This window comes from Pristis pectinata, chromosome 7 (genome assembly GCF_009764475.1).
Source record: "Pristis pectinata isolate sPriPec2 chromosome 7, sPriPec2.1.pri, whole genome shotgun sequence".
In the NCBI taxonomy this organism is placed as follows: Eukaryota; Metazoa; Chordata; class Chondrichthyes; order Rhinopristiformes; family Pristidae; genus Pristis; species Pristis pectinata.
In genome coordinates, this window is record NC_067411.1 from 103,399,800 (window position 1) to 103,418,659 (window position 18,860).

Sequence of the window (18,860 nt, forward strand, 5' to 3'; positions counted from 1 at the left end):
TACAAGAGCAGTTTAGAGGCTAGGTATCCTGTGGTAAGTGATTCGCCACTTGACACCCAAAGCCTTTCCATCATTGACTTGTCCCAAGCCAGGAACATGAAGCAACACTTTGATTTATACCCCATCCACATCATTCCCTCCACCACTAGTGTTTGTTTGGTTGGCTGCAGGGTGTGGCATCTACAAAATGTATGATGAGGCTACTCAGCAGCACCTCCAGAACCCACAACCCTACTGTCCAAAAGGTCAAGGGCTGTAGGCACATGGAAACGCCGCCAGCTGCAGCTTCTCCTTCAAGTCGCACACCACCCTAATGAGGAAATAAACAGCCAGTGCTTCATTGTCACTGTGCCTCAACCTTGCAGTTCCCTCCTCAAAAGCACGGTTGGAAGTACCTTAACTGGAAGGACCGTGTTAATTATCTTTCTGTTGGCAACATACATTTTGGGCTTTCATTTACATTAAGCTGTTGCACTTTCATATTTGCCTCTAGGTGGTGGTGTTGGAAGATATAAGAGATTATTTTTCCCAAACATTTTCAATTAAACTTGCATTATATAGCAGAAAGGCATCTGAATTGATTCCAGTAATAATGACAAATGTTGAGCTAAAGGAGGAACGTAAAAATATAAGGAACTGGGAGTAGGAGTAGGCCACTGGTCCCCTCAAACCTGCCCTGCCATTCAACGTGATGGTGGCTGGCCTGTCCCAGGCCTCGTCTCTTCTGTGCCAGTTCCCCACGGCCCTCAATTACTTGATCTTTTAAACGTTTGTCTGCTTTCTTTTTAAGTACCTCCACAACCCTCCAGGCAGAGATTCCTACCTCTGCAATAAGAAGTTTCTACATACCTCCATTTTAAATGTCTGCTTCCTAATCTAGTAACTGTTTCTTCTTGTCTGAGATTCTCTCACCAGTGGAAACATCTCAACATCATTTCTGTCATGCTCACCAAGGAGCTTGTATGTTTCAATAAGATCACTCCTCGTTCTTCTGAGCTCAAGGAAGTGATATGTGAGATGATAAATGTTTGGTCAAAGGATTTGTTGTTGATGAGGAACTTAAAGGGGGGAAGGGAGTTGGAGGCAGAGTAATTCAGCGCGGGAGGCCCATATGGATGAAGGCCATGACACCGGTGGTCAGACGAATGTCTGAATAATTCATAATAAGAGCTGTGATTTCTGCAAGGATTTCAGGGGCGGAAATTAGAGTTGGTGAAGGGAAAGGTCATAGAGAGATAATGAGGTTGAAAATATTAAATTGGAAGCTTTGGGAACTTTTAGCCAATAAAGATCAGCAAAGTTAAGAATGATGGATGATTGCAATTTGGTGCAAAATGGATGTAGGTGGTAATATTTTGGATGAGCTGAAGTTTATAGAGCATGAAGGATGGGAGGCTGGATATAGAAGCAAAGGAATCATGACTGAGGTGACAAGTACAGATGAATTGCAGTAAAGACATCAAGTGGGGATGTGACAGAAGTCGGCTTTGTGCTGGAGCAGATTGATTTCGATGCCCAATTTGTGAAGAACAAGGCAGTGAATGGTATCAATGGGGCTGAGGTACTGAGTACGTGACAAATAGCTTCAGTTCCATCAGTGTTTAACTGGATAAAGAATAACACTTGTGTTGCCTGTGGACATTAGAGGAATATTGGGTTTTGCAGAAAATGGTGCAAAAATCCTTTACACATCTTAGATGAAGGTAATTTTTTTTAATAAATGAGAAATAACTTGTTATAAAACCAGTAACCTATGTAATAAAACAATTTTGTGATTGTATTCACAGGAATAATATACTTTTTTTGGTAATAGATTTAATTGGAAAAAAAAGATAGAAAACAAATAAAACGATGTATTAAGGGCAGGATGATAACGCATGTCCAGGTGTTTGCATGTGCTTCCGATGACCACAGGCGTTTCTCCCGAGTGCTCAAGTTTCATCCCACATCACAAAAATGCCCTGGTAGGTTAATTGGCTGTTGTAAATTGCCTCTGGTGTAGGTTGGTGGAAGGAGAATCGGAAGGAGTTGACGAGCATGTAAGAGAGAGTAAGTTATGAGGAAATAAGAGAGGGTATGGGACTGATGGGATTGCTCTGGGATTGGCATAGTCGATGGACTGAATGGCCTCCTTTGTCATTTACAAAAAATAAGATTATTCATGATGCATTGTATTAAGAACTCACCAAGATAACAGTATATTTATAAACGCTTTTCATTGTAGTAAAATGTCCCATGGTGATTTGCTGGAATATAAATTTGACATCAGGGTGGATAAGAAAATAGAGGAATAAGTTAGTAAGAGGTTTTGTGGAGGGACATGAGCAAGGTACTTCTGATCTGCAGACCAAGGCAGCGGATATGGTGGATCAATGATGAGAAGCCATCACGGGAGGAGAGCAGAGACTTTGGTGCATTATAGGCCTGAAGTGAATTGCAGATATCTAAAGAGAAGGTGATAGAGGAACTTGAAGACACAATGTCAGTTTTAAAATCGAGCATTGCTAACCAGAACCAAGTATAAGTCATAGAAGATAGAGATTTTGGTTGCATGAGACTTGGTGCGTATTTAGTTATAGGGGAAAAAAGAGAGAAAAAGTGAAAATCAGGTGAAATTAAAATGAATAAGAATGATTATTTTGTTGAATGGCAATACGTATTTAAAGCCACCACAAAAATTAAGTTCCTGTAGGCTGTTGTAATTTATTCAAACAGCTTCAGCAATGGATTTGATTTTTCAGTCTAATGTGTGAATTAAAATTGACCAACTATAAATAATGGCCAATTTACTTTTAAGGAGAGCCATCCAATGACTTGCATTTGAATCCATTACCAACCCATTTATCTGATCATGAGAGGGATCCACTTCTGGTCAATCCCGAGGTAAGAGTAATCTTTGTCAAAAACATGAACGAGAAGGACGGGTCAAATAATCTAGTGCTCATCAGATCTTCCTGTGTTTGAGAATTCAAATCTTCACCATACCAGTTGTTTGGTGTCAGTTTGAGGTGGCATTTGTGAGAAGGGACTTCCAAGGAAGTTCCTGTCTGCTGGCTGTGTCACAGAGCATGTTACTACAAGGACATGATTAAGAATAAAGGAACAAAATAGTTAGAAAGAGTAACATATCATACTTTTATGTTTTTTATGTCTTGTTTGTATTTCAGGAGGTGATTGAAAATTCACACATGTCGGAGGAGTTGTTCAATCTTTACCTTCACCAAAATTATGTTGATTTCTTTAGTGACATAGACGACATTGTGCGTGCTAGTAACTATCTAAGTGATGCAGACTTCTTGACAGTAGATTGGAATGTAAGTAACAAATATTCATGAGCCAGGCCATTGGAGTTTCCATGTGTAGCTGATAGTCCATCACTGTGCTGCTTACATTAAGTACTTAATGGCCATGACTCACTGCCTCGTACCCTGAGGGTACCAGATGGGGGCCAGACCAGGGAGTTGGTTTGCATTTGCCCGTTCATTTGTTGCTATCAATAATGAAAGAAATGTGAGCTATGTTCCATCAGACCTTTGGTCACCTGGTAATTAATTATTTTCACAGCTTAATTGCTTGTTGATCTCAGTCTTTGGGGAAACAACTTGCAGACCTGGCATTATGGCCATACCTCAGATTTTGTTTTTACATCTCTTCTTCAATAGACTTTGCTCTAAAATTTCCATACTTAAAAGTATTTTTCCAAATCTTACCTCTGAGAAAGTATCAATCCTGAGGCAGTATATTGTATGAAGCAATAGTATAATTGTATTACATGAAGTCATTTCATCAGCATGATGTACTTGTTAGAGAATTTTTGCCTCTCCTTCCTGAAACAAACATGTTAACTAGCTTTCACAAAGAATGTGCCTGTGCACCTGTTCCCTCCACATGGATGTGACACCTTTAAGACAGGCACTGGAATGTAGACAAGTATAAACAGTTCTTATCGAAATACCTCAAGGTACCTTAAAGTGAATTCCATTTCCAGATTCCATTGAAAGCTACAGGTCAGGCTTGTTCATTTATTTTGGCATTTTAACTTAATTTAGTCCAATCTTTTTGTTTGTTGCACACAGTAAAATTTTTGGTCAGAAAATTTACCAGCCAGAAATAATGGTCAGGTGGTCATCTGAGGAAAGTTTGGACAGACCAGGCTTGTTCTAGTGCAGGTTAGAAGAGTGGGAGGTGACTTAATGAAACACAAGATCCTGAAGGAAACAGAAGGGACTGTGGAAAGAGGATCCGAGCTTGGACCTACAACATTGGCTCTGTCTCTCTTGCTACAGATGCAGCCTGACCTGCTGAATATTACCGACATTTTCTGTTTTTATTTCAGACCTCCAGTGTCTGCAGTTTGTATCTGATTTTCATTGCTATCTTAAGCGATCTTGACAGGGTGGATGTGGGAAGAATATGTTTCCTTGTGGGAGAATTCTGAACAAGGAGTCACCGTTTAAATTTAAGGCAAAGATGAAGCAAGTTCTTTTCTGAGTCTTCAGTTTGTGGAACTCTCTTCCTCAAAGGAAGCAGAGCCTTTGAATATCCTTAAGGCAAAGACTGCTGGAGTAAGAAGGTGCCATGGGTAGGCAGGAATGTGGAAATGAGATTACCAAGTGGCAGAGGAGGCTTGTGCAGCCGTGTGGCTGAATGCTGCAGCCACAGTGTGGCTAATATTTCTATTCCAATTATTGTGGGTGGCAAAAGAACCTTAAAATTGAATAGACATACCTGAGGGTCTTTGAATCTAGCAGGACTATCTAACAAAGCAATTTATGAAATGTCTTGGATCCTGGAATTTTGGCACAGGGTGCAAAATCCAGAAAATTATCCTTGACCCAACAAAACACTGGTTAAGACCAACAGGCAGCCCGCTGGAGGAAGCCAGTGGGGCAAGCAGTCTCTGTGAAGGGAACGAAATTGTCGCCATTTCAGGTCAAGCCCCTGCCAGTTCCAGCACCTGCAATCTCTTGTGTCTCCAGAATACTAGTTAAGACCCAACTGCAGCATTACGTCCACTTCTGAAGCCCACACATGTAGAGGGACATGACTTTGGAATGTAAACCCATTGGGTTGGACAACATTTGAAATGATTTGCACACAGATTAAACTTTGAGAGTATTGGGCATGTTCTATTTGAATATTGTAGTAAGTTTTAACAAGCATCTTATTTTGACTTTCTTAGCATCGTTCGACGATGTGGAAATATAGTGCGTCTGTGGCTACCAGAGGGCTGATCCATGCTAACAAAGCTCGAGCTCGGGCTGATTGTAAAGGAGGAGCTGGTTTCAAACCTTTACACAAACCTCAGTGGCTGTCAATAAGCAAAAAGGTATGGGTAGAATTTGTTAGACTGACAAATTCAGCTTGCATTTTGGTTACGGTTTAACCAAAATCTGACCAACCAGGTTACTTCATATGGAAATAATTAGTACAGTTTAGCAATGGACTTGTCATAGTGAAAGCATAACTGCTAAAATGGATCATTGAGTCAATAATGCTGCTGGTTTAGGTTTGTGGCATTATGCTTTCAGAAGAAGTAACTTGTGCCCCTTTCCTTGGGTCAGAACATTCGCATTGTTAGTTTCTGTTCTGCCAGTGTTGTCATATTTGTCTAGCCCTTGTATTTGGCTTTTCTTTTGTTGGAAACCTTAGCTTGATCTTATTGGACATTCGTGTAATTGAGAGACCAAATGATGCAAATAACACTATTAAGACAGTCCTTTTAATGAATTCTTGGTTATGCTACTTCATATTATACATGGATAAAAATGGTAATTAAACCCAAAATGCTTTTCTTTGTTGTTTCAGTATAAAGAAAAATTGTCTTGCAGCCAAAGGTTTTTTTTCAAACTTTTGTTTAGCCCCAATTTGCCTTCAGACTGAGTTATTACCATACCTTGCTCTGCTGACAAACCCGATGAGAAATCAAGGTAAGATGCAAAATATTAACAGAATGAGAGTTTTTTCCAGTTTTATCATGTAATTTCATAGCAGGAGGTCAGTATAAAAATACATAGCACCAAGACAAGTACACATTTTGTTTTCATCATAACCAATAACTTGTGAACTAAAATCTTCAGAAGCTGAAGCACGTGTATATTTTAGATGGAAGTTGCATGCAGTTCAAAGCATTTTAGGCAGACTTAGATCGGATAACACTGTATCCTGCTGTAAGTGAACTGTGCATTGGGTTTGCCAAATATTGATGTAAAGCTATAGATTTTACTGACTTCCATCCCTGAAACAATGGAATAAGTCAAAGAACAGTGTGGTGAATATTCCCTATCTTGTATTGATCAAATAGAAAATGTATGATGAGTAATGGTTTAAGTATTAACTGCTGTATGTTAGAAGCATTAATTATGTATAAAGCAGGTTGTACAATCATTGGAAGATTCACTTTCCAGCTTCCACAAACTTATCAAAAAACTAACCTGTTCACTGTGGATATGAATATGCCTTCCCAAGTAACCTTTGTGTTAGATGGTTAACTTTGGAAACCTTAAATGTTGGTCCTTCCGTGTGTGTTATCTCAAACACACAGCAGTCACAGCGATTGGGTAGGGCAGGGAGTTGCAGGGTCAGGCTGGCGTGGTGGGTAAAACCTGCTGTCCTTGTCGTCTGCAAGCTGCCTGCATGCAGTGAGCATCCTTGGCTCTCCCTGAATGAACTGTTCTGTTAGTGTTTCCAACAGAACATTGCTGTCTGATTCCAAGCCCAGGGCCTTTGAGAAAATGTAACAGAAAGCTGGGAAATGTGGAAGGTTTAGATGTGGGAAATTGTCAAGGGGGTGGGGGGGGAAGCAAACTCATTCAAGCATAACAACGTTTTTAACGTATTTTCATCTGATCAACATCTATAATATTTTCTCATTTATGTACAGCACAAATTAATTTTATCCAAGATGTGGGAAGGTTTCCTTTCAAGCGATACTCTACAAGGTATGTACATATAATTTCCCTCAATGTAATGGTTTGATCCGGTTCTGCACCCAAGTTGTTGTTGTTGTTGCTAATTGGGAGAAAATGTGATTTTAAAATAATAACAAGTTAGTTTTCATCCTTGACGATGGGAGGATTTTCTTCTTTGCAATTACTGGTTTAATGTGAACTTCACTTGAAGTGATGTTAACAATATTTAAGGGTGCAGAGAACACAAGAAAATAGGAGCAGGGGGAGGCCAACTGGTCCCCTTTTACCTGCTCCCCTACACAGTATGGTCATAGCTGATCCACCCCGGCCTCAACCTCTCTGTGCCAGAACCCCAGAGTTCTCATTTCCTCAATCTTTCACGATTGTAACTGTCCCCTTGTTCGAGACTCACCCACCAGTGAAAACAGCAGAACATTTACCCTGTCGTGCACCCTTGAGACCCTGTAAGTTTCACCATGATCACCCCTCATTCTCCCAAACTCCAAACAATACAGACCCTCTCTTGACAGGACAATCTTCTCATCTCAGGAATTAGCCTGGTGAATCTCCTTGGGACGGCCTCCAATGTTACTGTATCCTTTCTTGGGTAAGGATACCGAATCTGTGTGCAGTACTTCAGGTGCGGCTTCACCAACACCCTGTATGATCCTAACAAAACTCTCCAACTTCTGAACGCCAACCCTTTTGTAATAAAGACCAAGGTGCCATTTCCCGTCTGCAGTACTTGCTGCGCCTCCGTGCTTTCTTTTTGTAAATCACTCCAACACTTTTTGTAGAACACTCCAATCTTCATGAGTAGTTTATTGTGGAAGACTCGACCTAAAGTGAGACACAAGAAACAAATAGGAGCTGTCGCATTTATTCCAATGTCTGATTGGGGAAAAATGCAAAAGGAGCAAGAATGTAGCTGGGTTGGTTCAAATCTTCCAGTGAGCTATTACATATTGATCTCTACATCTCACAGCTGATGGTTTGTTTTCGGACACCCTTTGTAACATTAAGGTGTGAATCTTTCAGGCTAACGTTGGAAACGTTAACTGATAAGGATCCTGGTGTTGTGGAGCTCAGTAATGAGGAGGAAGACTGTTCCCGGCCTCAGCTGTCAATGACACCTGATCAGACAGTAGCAGCAGCACAAGAGACTCTGACATCACCTTTCGCCAGTGTTGCAGGACAGTCTGGAGGAGGGGACTTGCCAAGTAGCCAGCCTCAACCAACCATAACACAAGCCTTTCTGGGAGAAGAGGAACTAATCATTGAGGAATATGATAGTGACTAATGTAGAAATACTGGTCTAACTTACGGGTAGATGAATATTTATTTTTAATTATTGAAATGCTGTTAAATAATGGATCAAAAGCATTTTTTTTGCAAATGAAAATTTTGCTGGAACCAGAGTCACCATAAGGAGTATTTGAATTGCTCTAAGCATGGAAATAATGTTTACACAAACACATCCAAAACTCTGGAACCATCAGAAATCATTTAATTTCTCCTTAGCTCACTAACATCTACTGGAACTTTGCAGTCTCTTAGTGGATCTATTGGAACCATCTCTGTCAGTACCAAAGGAATCTATCTGTTGTACAGGAATTGGTTTTGACCATGTGCATTTGCTGATTACTCACATTTACGCCAAATTTTTTTCATCATTTCTGTTGATGTTGTGCATATCTTTTGTTTGCTTTTATTGAGCCTGTTAATATTAAAAGTGCCCTGGGTTGAAAACGTAAATCATTTTTTTCCAAGAGTTTAGAGATGAAATGAAGTTACTGGAACAAATTATAAAATTATATTTATATTTATATTTGACACTGCTTCTGGTGAACAAAATAAAAGGTCATAAAGTCCTTGTACAGCAGCCTGAGCCTAATAATTGAATTATTCATGCCGAAGTATGAATGGATTGACATTTTATTTAGTTGTAGAATTCACTATGAGAAATCTGGGAACATCACTCCATATTACAGTTACATTAACTCTTTTAATGAACACAGCAATGCTTGGTTAACTATATTGGTTTGTAAAATTATTTGTAATATCATCGTCAAAGATCATTCTCAATGGCTAAATAGTTCGATCTTTTTTCACGTTTCAGCTGTTATAACTGATATTTTCATCTACATTTTTTCCTTTTAGCAAAATGTTTGGTAAAACCTTTAAATTATTTAATATTGTAAATATCTTCAAATACTGACCTGACATCTCTTCATGTAAGCAATACCGTCCCATGATAAAATAGAACTAACCTGTTGATTACATAGACTCTTAACTAGTCTGTAACTAACGCACAAGAACAAATGACGAAGGAACTGGTAGACAGGGTGGTTCCTGACAACTGACTTCAGTAAGAGCTTAAAGTATCACGGTGTGTGGGTGTTAATTCTAAGCCGGAGGGTAGGTCTTCATGTATGCACCGCCACTCTGGACAGGTGGCATCAAGGGCGTAACTGGAAGCTTGCAGCAGCTATTGGATTTGTCGACGTGGTGAGGCCATGAACTGTTTCCCGTTTCATCACAACCCCCTGCACCTATTTAAAATCTATCCAAATCTGGAATCTCTATGCCTACACCATTCAAAACAAAAGACGTTTGGTTTTGATCTGGGTAAAAGAACTTTTAGTGCTTAAACCATAGAACCATAGAACAATACAGCACAAAATAGGTCCTTCGGCCCACCATGTTGTGCCGTCCATCAAACCACCCTCACACTACCTAACCCCTTCCTCCCGCATATCCCCCCATCTCACATTCCTCCATATGCCTATCCAACAAGCTCTTGAGCCTGTCCAATGTATCAGCCTCCACCACCACTCCAGGCAGTGCATTCCATGCACCAACCACTCTCTGGGTGAAAAACCTCCCCCTGACATCTCCCCTGAACCTCCCACCCATAACCTTAAAGCCATGTCCTCTTGTCGCGAGCATTGGTGCCCTGGGAAGGAGGCGCTGACTGTCTACTCTATCAATTCCTCTCAATATTTTATATACCTCTATCATGTCTCCTCTCATCCTCCTCCTTTCCAGTGAATAAAGCCCTAGCACCTTAAGCCTCTCCTCATATTCCATACGCTCTAATCCAGGCAGCATCCTGGTAAATCTCCTCTGCACCCTCTCCAATGCCTCCACATCCTTCCTATAATGCGGCGACCAGAACTGGACACAGTGTGGTCTAACTAGAGTTTTGTAAAGCTGCATCATCACTTCGTGGCTCTTAAACTCAATCCCACGACTTGTGAAAGCCAACATCCCATAGGCCTTCTTAACTGCTCTATCCACCTGTGAGGCAACTTTCAGTGAACTGTGAATATGAACCCCCAGATCCCTCTGCTCCTCTACACTGCCAAGTACCTTGCCATTTACCCAGTACTCTGCCCTGGAGTTTGTCCTTCCAAAGTGTACCACCTCACACTTCTCCAGATTGAACTCCATTTGCCACTTGTCAGCCCAGCTCTGCATCCTATCAATATCCCTCTGTAAGCTCCGACAGCCGTCCACACTAACCACAACACCGCTGATCTTAGTGTCGTCCGCAAACTTACTAACCCAGCCTTCCACCCCCTCATCTAAGTCATCTATAAATTTCACAAAAAGTTGAGGTCCCAGAAACAATCCCTGCGGGACACCACTAGTCACTGCCCTCCAATCCGAGGGCACTCCACTACAACCCTCTGCTTTCTACAGGCAAGCCAATTCCTAATCCACACGGCCAAGCTTCCCTGGATCCCTTGGCCTCTGACCTTCTGAAGAAGCCTACCATGAGGAACCTTATCAAACGCCTTACTAAAATCCATATAGACCACATCCACCGCACTACCCTCATCAATCTTCCTCGTCACCTCCTCAAAGAACTCTATCAGGCTTGTGAGGCAAGATCTTCCCTTCACAAAGCCATGCTGGCTGTCCCTAATCAGTCCATGATTCTCAAGGTGTTCATAGATCCTATCCCTTAGAATCCTTTCTAACAGCTTATCCACCACAGACGTAAGACTCACCGGTCTATAATTCCCTGGACTATCCCTACTACCTTTTTTGAACAAGGGGACAACATTCGCCACCCTCCAATCCTCCGGCACCATCCCTGTGGACAACAAGGACTCAAAGATCCTTACCAGCAGTTCAACAATCTCCTCCCTCGCCTCTCGAAGCAGCCTGGGGAAAATCCCGTCAGGCCCCGGAGATTCATCCGTCTTGATATTATTTAACAACTTCAACACATCCTCTCTCTTGATATCTACAACCTCGAGAATATTACTCCTACCAGCACTCCCCTCTGCGTCATCAAGACCCCTCTCCTCGGTGAATACCAAAGAGAAGTATTCATTGAGAACTTCTCCCACTTCCGCTGCCTCCAGGCACATTCTCCCACCTTTGTCTTTAATCGGACCTACCTTTACCCGAGCCATCCTCCTACCCTTCACGTAGGTGAAAAAGGCTTTGGGATTCTCCTTAACCCTACTAGCCAACGCCTTTGCATGTCCCCTTCTAGCTCTCCTCAGCCCTTTCTTAAGTTCCTTCCTCGCTACTCTATATTCCTCACGGACCCTGTCTGAACCTTGCTGCTTATACCTTATGTATGCTACCTTCTTCTTCCTAATCTTCTCCCTAACTAGTCGTTCCACCTCTCTCGTCACCCATGGCTCCTTCACCCTGCCATTCCTTCTCTGCCTCACCGGGACATATTTATCCCTAACATCCTGCATAAGATCCCTGAACATCGACCACATCTCCATAGTACATTTCCCTTCAAAAAGGACATCCCACTTTACACTCCCAAATTCTCTCCTTATAGCCTCGTAGTTCGCCCTTCCCCAATTAAATATCTTCTTGTCCTCTCTGCACCTGTCCCTGTCCATGACAATTCTAAAGGTTATGGAGCAATGGTCACTGTCCCCCAAATGCTCACCCACCAATAGATCCTTCACCTGTCCCGGTTCATTTCCTAAAACTAGATCTAGCATGGCATTCCCTCTAGTCGGCCTGTCAACATACTGTGTCAGGAATCCCTCCTGGACACATTTAACAAATTCCGTCCCATCTAAACCTTTGGCACTAAGCAGGTTCCAGTCTATATTTGGGAAGTTGAAGTCTCCCATTATAACAACCCTGTTATTTTTGCTTCTCTCCAAACACTGCCTGCCAATCTGCTCCTCTATATCTCTACCGCTACCGGGGGGCCTATAGAATACTCCTAGTAGAGTAACTGCTCCTTTCTTGTTCCTTAACTCCACCCATACGGACTCTAGAGATGATCCTTCTACAACATCCATCCTTTCCACAGCCGTAACAGTGTCCCTGACCAGTATCACCACCCCTCCTCCTCTTCTCCCCCCTTCCCTATCCCTCTTAAAACACCGAAAACCAGGAATATTCAATATCCACTCCTCTCCTGACGTCAGCCACCTCAGTAATAGCCACAATATCATAGTCCCCCATACTTATCCAAGCCTTCAGTTCATCTGATCATACACCACTGAAGAAGGCCAGTTAGCCATACAAAATGAGCATCCAATGAACCCCATTCCCTCAGATGATCCCCACCACCCTCTAGAGTCATGGAGGTACGAACCCTTCAGCCCAAAAAATCCACACCAACTACCAAGCACCCATTTACACTAATCCTACCCTGATCCGTTTTATTCTGTCCACATTCCCATCAACTACCCCCGGATTTGGCACCACACACTAGGGGCAATTTATAGTCATCAATTAATCTACCAGCCCACATGTTTTTGGCATGAGGGAGGAAACCAGAGTGTCCAAAGGAACCCATGTAGCCAGCGGGAGAACATGTAAACTCCACACAGCACCAGAGGGCGGAATCCAACCCAAGTCGTGGAGCTGTGAGGTAGCTACTCTGCAGCTGTACCACCATGCCTTTGCTTTAAGTCTTTAGTTAATTCCCTGCTGAAAGTTACTGTTGAATCTACTTTTGTCATCCTTTTATCGAGTGCATTCCAGTTTATAACTTTTTTAATTCTCATCTTGCATTCGGTTTTATGGCCAAACCATCAAGTTTGTATCTGTGGATTACTGATCCGTCCAGCAGCATAGTTTTTCATTTATTCCTAATTTTCAGTGTCTGTTAAATATCTGCTTCATCTTCTCTGCTCAAAGGAGAATGGCCTGTTTTAAGCCCATTGTCCCTGGAATGATTCCAGTAAATTTCTGAGCACCCCTTCAATATTTTTGGGTCGAGACCCTTCACCTGGATAGTCTGGTCTTGAAACGCTGACTGTCCATTTCCCTCCACAGATGCTGCCCGACATAAGGAATAGGAGCAGGAGTCGGCCATCTGGCCCGTCGAGCCTGCTCTGCCATTCAATAAGGTCATGGCTGATCTGGCCGTGGACTCAGATCCACCTACCTGCCTTTTCCCCATAACCCTTAATTCCCCGGCTACGCAAAAATCTAAATGTGTCTTAGATATATTTAATGAGGCAGCCTCTACTGCTCCCCTGGGCAGAGAATTCCACAGATTCACTACTCTCTAAGAAAAGCAGTTTCTCCTCATCTCTGAGGAGAGGACCTACTGTTCGTCCAGCAGTTTGCTTTTTGCTCCAGATTCCAGCATCTGCTGTCTCTTGTGTCTCTACTTATGACTTAAGATTTTGTCTGAATGTTGAGCAGTCAGAAATGTAGATATGGCTTACACCATGTTTCCCTGTAACCCATTCTCCTTGCATTCCCATCAACTCCTGCCAGATTCACCCAGACAATTTACAGTGGCTAATTAACCTACCAACTAGCATGTCTTTGGGAAGTGAGAGGAAACGGGAGGTCCCAGGCACAGGGAGACCGTCCCAACTCCACACAGTCCGCAACAGAGGTCAGGATTGAACCTGTGTTGCAGCTGAGAGGTAGAAGCTCTGCTCGCTGTGACGTGGGGCCGATGTTGGTGGGTGAAGCAGCGTGTGATTTGATATGGAGACCCAGGGACTGGAGATGCTGGAATCTGGAGCAAACAATGAACTGCTGGCTGAGAGTCAGGCAACATCCATGGAAGCAAAGGGATGGTGACCCTGCCTCAGTACATGCCTCTTACAAAATTATCACCTCTAAAATCATAGTTTTGAAATGACACCTCCCATCTGAGAGTGTTCATTCTAACAATATGCACTTGAAGAAAACCAATCATTCTAAAGAACAGGAGAAATGTTTTCCTTCGAGTCAGCCAGCAATTTTTGAAAATACAGCGGATTGTGCCCCTCAGTGCCAGATGGAACCTGCAGCAATATTCAGAGCCTCACAACAATGCACCTTCTGACATTTTTATCAAGAATTCATTTTTAATGGTGGTAATATATACTAGTTTGCGTGGTCCTAATGCAAAAAAAGCTTCTGTGTTTAAATATTTATTTGCCTTAGCCCCAACTACAATGGCCCAGAATTTGCATTGAGAAATAATGGTGAGACTATCAGTGCTCAATGTTACTGGAGGAAATCTGACAGCAGATCTGAAGACTAAAATTCCAGAGGTAACCATCAGTGATCCCCTGTTCTGCTGGATGGAGCCTTCTGCAGTATAATTGGCAGAAATCAGTGCTGAGAATAGGAATTATTTATGAACAATTCCCATTGTAAAATAAAATGTTTCCCTTTGCTGTGTAAGTTACAGCTTTGTTTTTAATAATCTCCTATTTTTAAAATTTTTTTAGAAATTACTTATCAGATTTCCTCTTTTAGTTAATCTTCTGCATATGTTTCAGACTTAACATCACATTTAGTAAAACATTTTAGAAGTTTGTTTAAAAAAAAATCTCTGCCTGGGCAGGACCGGGATCAATGTCCTCGGGGGATTGTTTGTTAATGCTGCTGGGGAGGGTATAAACTAATATGGCAGGGGGATGGGAATCCATGCAGAAAGACAGAGGGAAGCAAAGCAGAGACCAGAGCAAATGTTAGAAAAGAGAAAAGTAGGAGTGGGCTACAGAAAAGTCAAATGCAAAGGACACAAAGGTTACGAGATTCTAAAAGGACAGTGAGCGTAAGGGCATCTGAATGCCCGTAGTATTCAAAACAAGGTCAGTGAACTTGTGGCACAAATCAGCACAAAGGGGAATGATTTAGTGGCCATTACAGAAACGTGGTTGCAGGGTGGAGATGAGTGGGAATTAAATATGCAAGTGTATCAGGTAATACAGGAGGAGAGGCAGGAAGGGAGGTGGGGTAGCCTCTTAATTAAGGATGAGATCAGGGTGATAGTGAGAGACGATACAAGATCTAAGGGGCAGACTGCTGAGTGATAGGTAGAAGAGGCAAAGGGCTGAAGAAGAGGGAGGCAGCGCTTCACCTGTGAGTCTGAGGGTGTCATTTATTGCATCCGGTGCTCCCGGTGCGGCCGCCTGTACATCAGTGAGACCCGATGCAGATTGGGTGACCGCTTCATCGAGCACCTTCGCTCCTTCTGCCGCAACAGCCAGGACCTCCCGGTGGCCACCCACTTCAATTCCACATCCCACTCCCACACTGACGTGTCTGTCCACGGCCTCCTCTACTGCCACATTGAGGCCAGGCCCAGGTTGGAGGAACAACACCTCATATTCCGCCTTGGGAGTCTCCAACCTGATGGTCTCAACATCGATCTCTCTAACTTCCGGTAACCCCTCCTCTTCTTTTTCTCACCCCCCCCCCCCACTCCTTGATCTTCCCTTATTCCTGTGGCTCCCTTCCCCCGCCTTGATGACCTGCCCATCTCCTCCCCTCCCCTGTCCTTTATTCCATGGTCCACTGCCCTCTCCCACCGGATTCCTCCTTCTTCAGCCCTCGGCCCCTTCTACCTATCACCTCTCAGCTTATCACATCTTTCCCCCTCCCCCACCCACTACCTTCCCCCCTCACCTGGACTCACCTATCCCCTGCCTGCATGTGCTCCTCCCTCTCCCCCCACCTTCTTATTCTGGCTTCTGCCCTCTTCCTTTCCAGTCCTGATGAAGGGTGTCAACCCGAAACGTTGACTGTTTATTTCCCTCCATGGATGCTGCCTGACCTGCTGAGTTCCTCCAGCACTCTTTGTGTATTTTTCATAAACATGGCTTTTTTCACAGAAATATGGAATATGGATGTTCAAAATGTTGAAACTTGTCGAGAGGACAACTTAAGCAAGACTATTTCCACTGTTTGATTCAACAGTGATGTGGGAGATTAGTTCAGGATGACAGCTACAACAAAGAAGGGAGGAAATTAAAAAATTTACACATACACGTTTGTTAAAAGCAACTATTGGAGCAATGACTAGAACACTCACTAAAATAAGCATTGCAGAAATATTTAATAGGAAAGCATGCAGATGAATATGAAGAGAGGGCAGGAAAGTGAGATTCAGAACAGATTACTCCAGCTGGAACATTAGTTCCAATTCAGATGCAAAGGTGAAATGGCTTTGAAAGCAGATTTTACAATGCATTTGGTCAATGACAATGGGTTTATTGGTCTTGTAACCATAACTAAGGTATAAAACTAGTCCTAGTGGTGTCATACAACAAATACAAGAGCAGGGAAATTATTCCTCAATTTACATAGATCATTGGTGAAACAAACTGCTGGAGGAACTCGGCAGGTCAAGTGACATCTGGGAGAAGGGAATTGTTGACATCTCAGGTTGAAACCCTGCACCAGGACTAAGAGTGGAGAGGGAAGATAGACAGTACAAAGGGGGGAGGGGGGTTGTGACAGGGGCCAGTAGGTAATTGGTGGACTGAGGAGGGGGTGAAGGATGATGGACAGATGGAGCCAGGTAGGCTCCTGGTGCATTGGAGATAAGATGTCTTTATTAGTCACATGTACATCGAAACACACAGGGAAATGCATCTTTTGCGTAGAGTGTTCTGGGGGCAGCCCACAAGTGTCGCCACGCTTCCGGCACCAACATAGCATGCCCACAACTTCCTAACCCATACGTCTTTGGAACGTGGGAGGAGACTACAGTTGGAGTATTTATTTAAAGGATGTTATTGCATTGGAAGCAATTCAAGAAAGTTTTCAAGACTAATCCCTGGAATTGGCGGATCCAAAACTGAAGAGTTGATTGTTGACTTCAGGAAGGGGAAGGAGGGTGAACATGCACCAGTCTACATCGGGGGATCGGCGGTGGATAGAGTCAGCAGCTTTAAATTCCTGGATGTTACCGTATCGAATGGCCTGTCCTGTGTTAGATACATAGATTGCACATTGATGCAATCACAAGGAAAGCGTGCCAGTGTCTTTACTTTCTTAGGACGCCAGGGAGGTTCGGCTTGTCATCGAGCAGTAATAAACTTCTATAGATGTACTGTTGGAAGTTTCCTGACTGGTTGCATCACAGTCCGGTATGGCAATTCAAATGCGCAGGAACGCAAGAAGCTGCAGAGAGTACTGGACTCTGCCCAATACATCACAGGCGCATCCCTCCCCACCATCGGGAGTATCTACAGGAGGTGCTGCCTCAAGAAGGCAACATCCATCATCAAAGATTCCCACCATCCGGGCCATGCCATCTTCTCGCAGCTGCCATTGGGCAGGAGGTGCAGAAGCCTGAAGTTCCACACCACCAGGTTCAGGAACAGCTACTTCCCTTCAACCATTCGGTTCTTGAACCAACTGGCAAAACCCTAATCACTGCAGTTTAGCAATATTATGATCACTGCATTAAAATGGACTTTTTTTTTGTTCTAATTGTGTTCTTTCTTGTAAAAATTGTGTATAATTTATGCTTAATTTATGTTTTTCGTGTGAATGCTGCTTACCTGATGCTCTGTGCCTGTGATGCTGCTGCAGGTAAGTTTTTCACTGCACCTGTGCACACATGGACTTGTGCAGATGACAATAAACTCAACTTTGACTTTGACTTGGATTTGGCTAGGTTTGTACCTGTTAGAGTTTAGAAGCATGAGAGGGGAGTTGATTGAAATGTTTCCTATCCGGAGGGGTTTTGACAGATGTAGAAAGGATGTTTCTTTTTGTGGAACTAAGGGTCACTGTTTCAAAATAAGGAGTCATCTATTTAACATATTGAATATCAGGTCATCGTCCCCCACACAATCATGGAGCTCATTTCCTCAGGAGACCTTCCCTCCACAGCTTCCCCAGTCCCGAACAGATCGCTCCTATCTTCCGCCCAAGCAGAACTGTCCATTGTTTCAGCTTGTTCTTGCCCCTCTGAACTTATTGTTTTCCTACCTGGACACCATCCTTTCTCCCCTTCCCACTTACATCTGTGAAACTTCAATGCTCTCCACCACTTGGACGGTTTCTAATTGCCTGGCTCCAACCAGTTCAGCTTCATCATGGACACACAATCCCTCTACACCTCTATCCCATCTCAGGAGGATCTGAGGGCCCTCCACTTCATCCTTGAATGGAGTTCTCCACCAACAACACATACATTTGCCTGACCAAACCAATCCTTAAACTTCTCCTTCAATCTACCGACTTTCTCCAGATAAAGTGTATGCCTTCCTTTTTGTGGGTTGTGTGGAACAATCTTTGTATAAGTCTACTCGGGTCAACTTCTTCTTCCTTGAGGTACCTCTCTCATCCTCTCTCTCAGCCAGGACAGAGGAAGAGAGTCTTCCCCTGGTCCTTAATTGCACCCATCACCTCCACATTCAGTGGATTGTCCTTTGCAATTCTGCCAGTTCTACAGACACATATTCCCCTTCCCTGCCCTTTCAACTTTCCAAAGCAATCATTCACTTCCTGCCTCGCTGATCTACACTGCCACCCTGAACGAGCACTCCTATTCATATGACACTTTCTCAGGCAAGTGTAGCAGATGAAACACCCGTCCTTTCACCTCTTCCCTTCTCACCACCCAGGGATCCATCAACCCTTCCAGGTGAAGCAGCGATTCACATCGATGAAGGGTCTCGACCCGACACGTCGACTGTTCATTTCCCTCCATAGATGCTGCCTGACCCACTGAGTTCCTCCACCATTTTATGTGTGTTG

At 43.2% G+C, this 18,860-nt stretch overlaps 1 protein-coding gene across 1 annotated transcript in view; it reads left to right on the forward strand.

The window, feature by feature from the left end:
- Nucleotides 1-8,786, forward strand: part of rad17 (RAD17 checkpoint clamp loader component) — a 30,726-nt gene extending 21,940 nt beyond the window's left edge. The window contains 7 exon segments of the mRNA XM_052020668.1: nucleotides 2,798-2,883; nucleotides 3,168-3,314; nucleotides 5,183-5,329; nucleotides 5,532-5,536; nucleotides 5,809-5,930; nucleotides 6,884-6,941; nucleotides 7,950-8,786. Of these exon segments, the coding sequence (XP_051876628.1) occupies nucleotides 2,798-2,883; nucleotides 3,168-3,314; nucleotides 5,183-5,329; nucleotides 5,532-5,536; nucleotides 5,809-5,930; nucleotides 6,884-6,941; nucleotides 7,950-8,211 (827 nt within the window). The 3' untranslated portion in view covers nucleotides 8,212-8,786.
- Nucleotides 8,787-18,860: the final 10,074 nt, after the last annotated feature.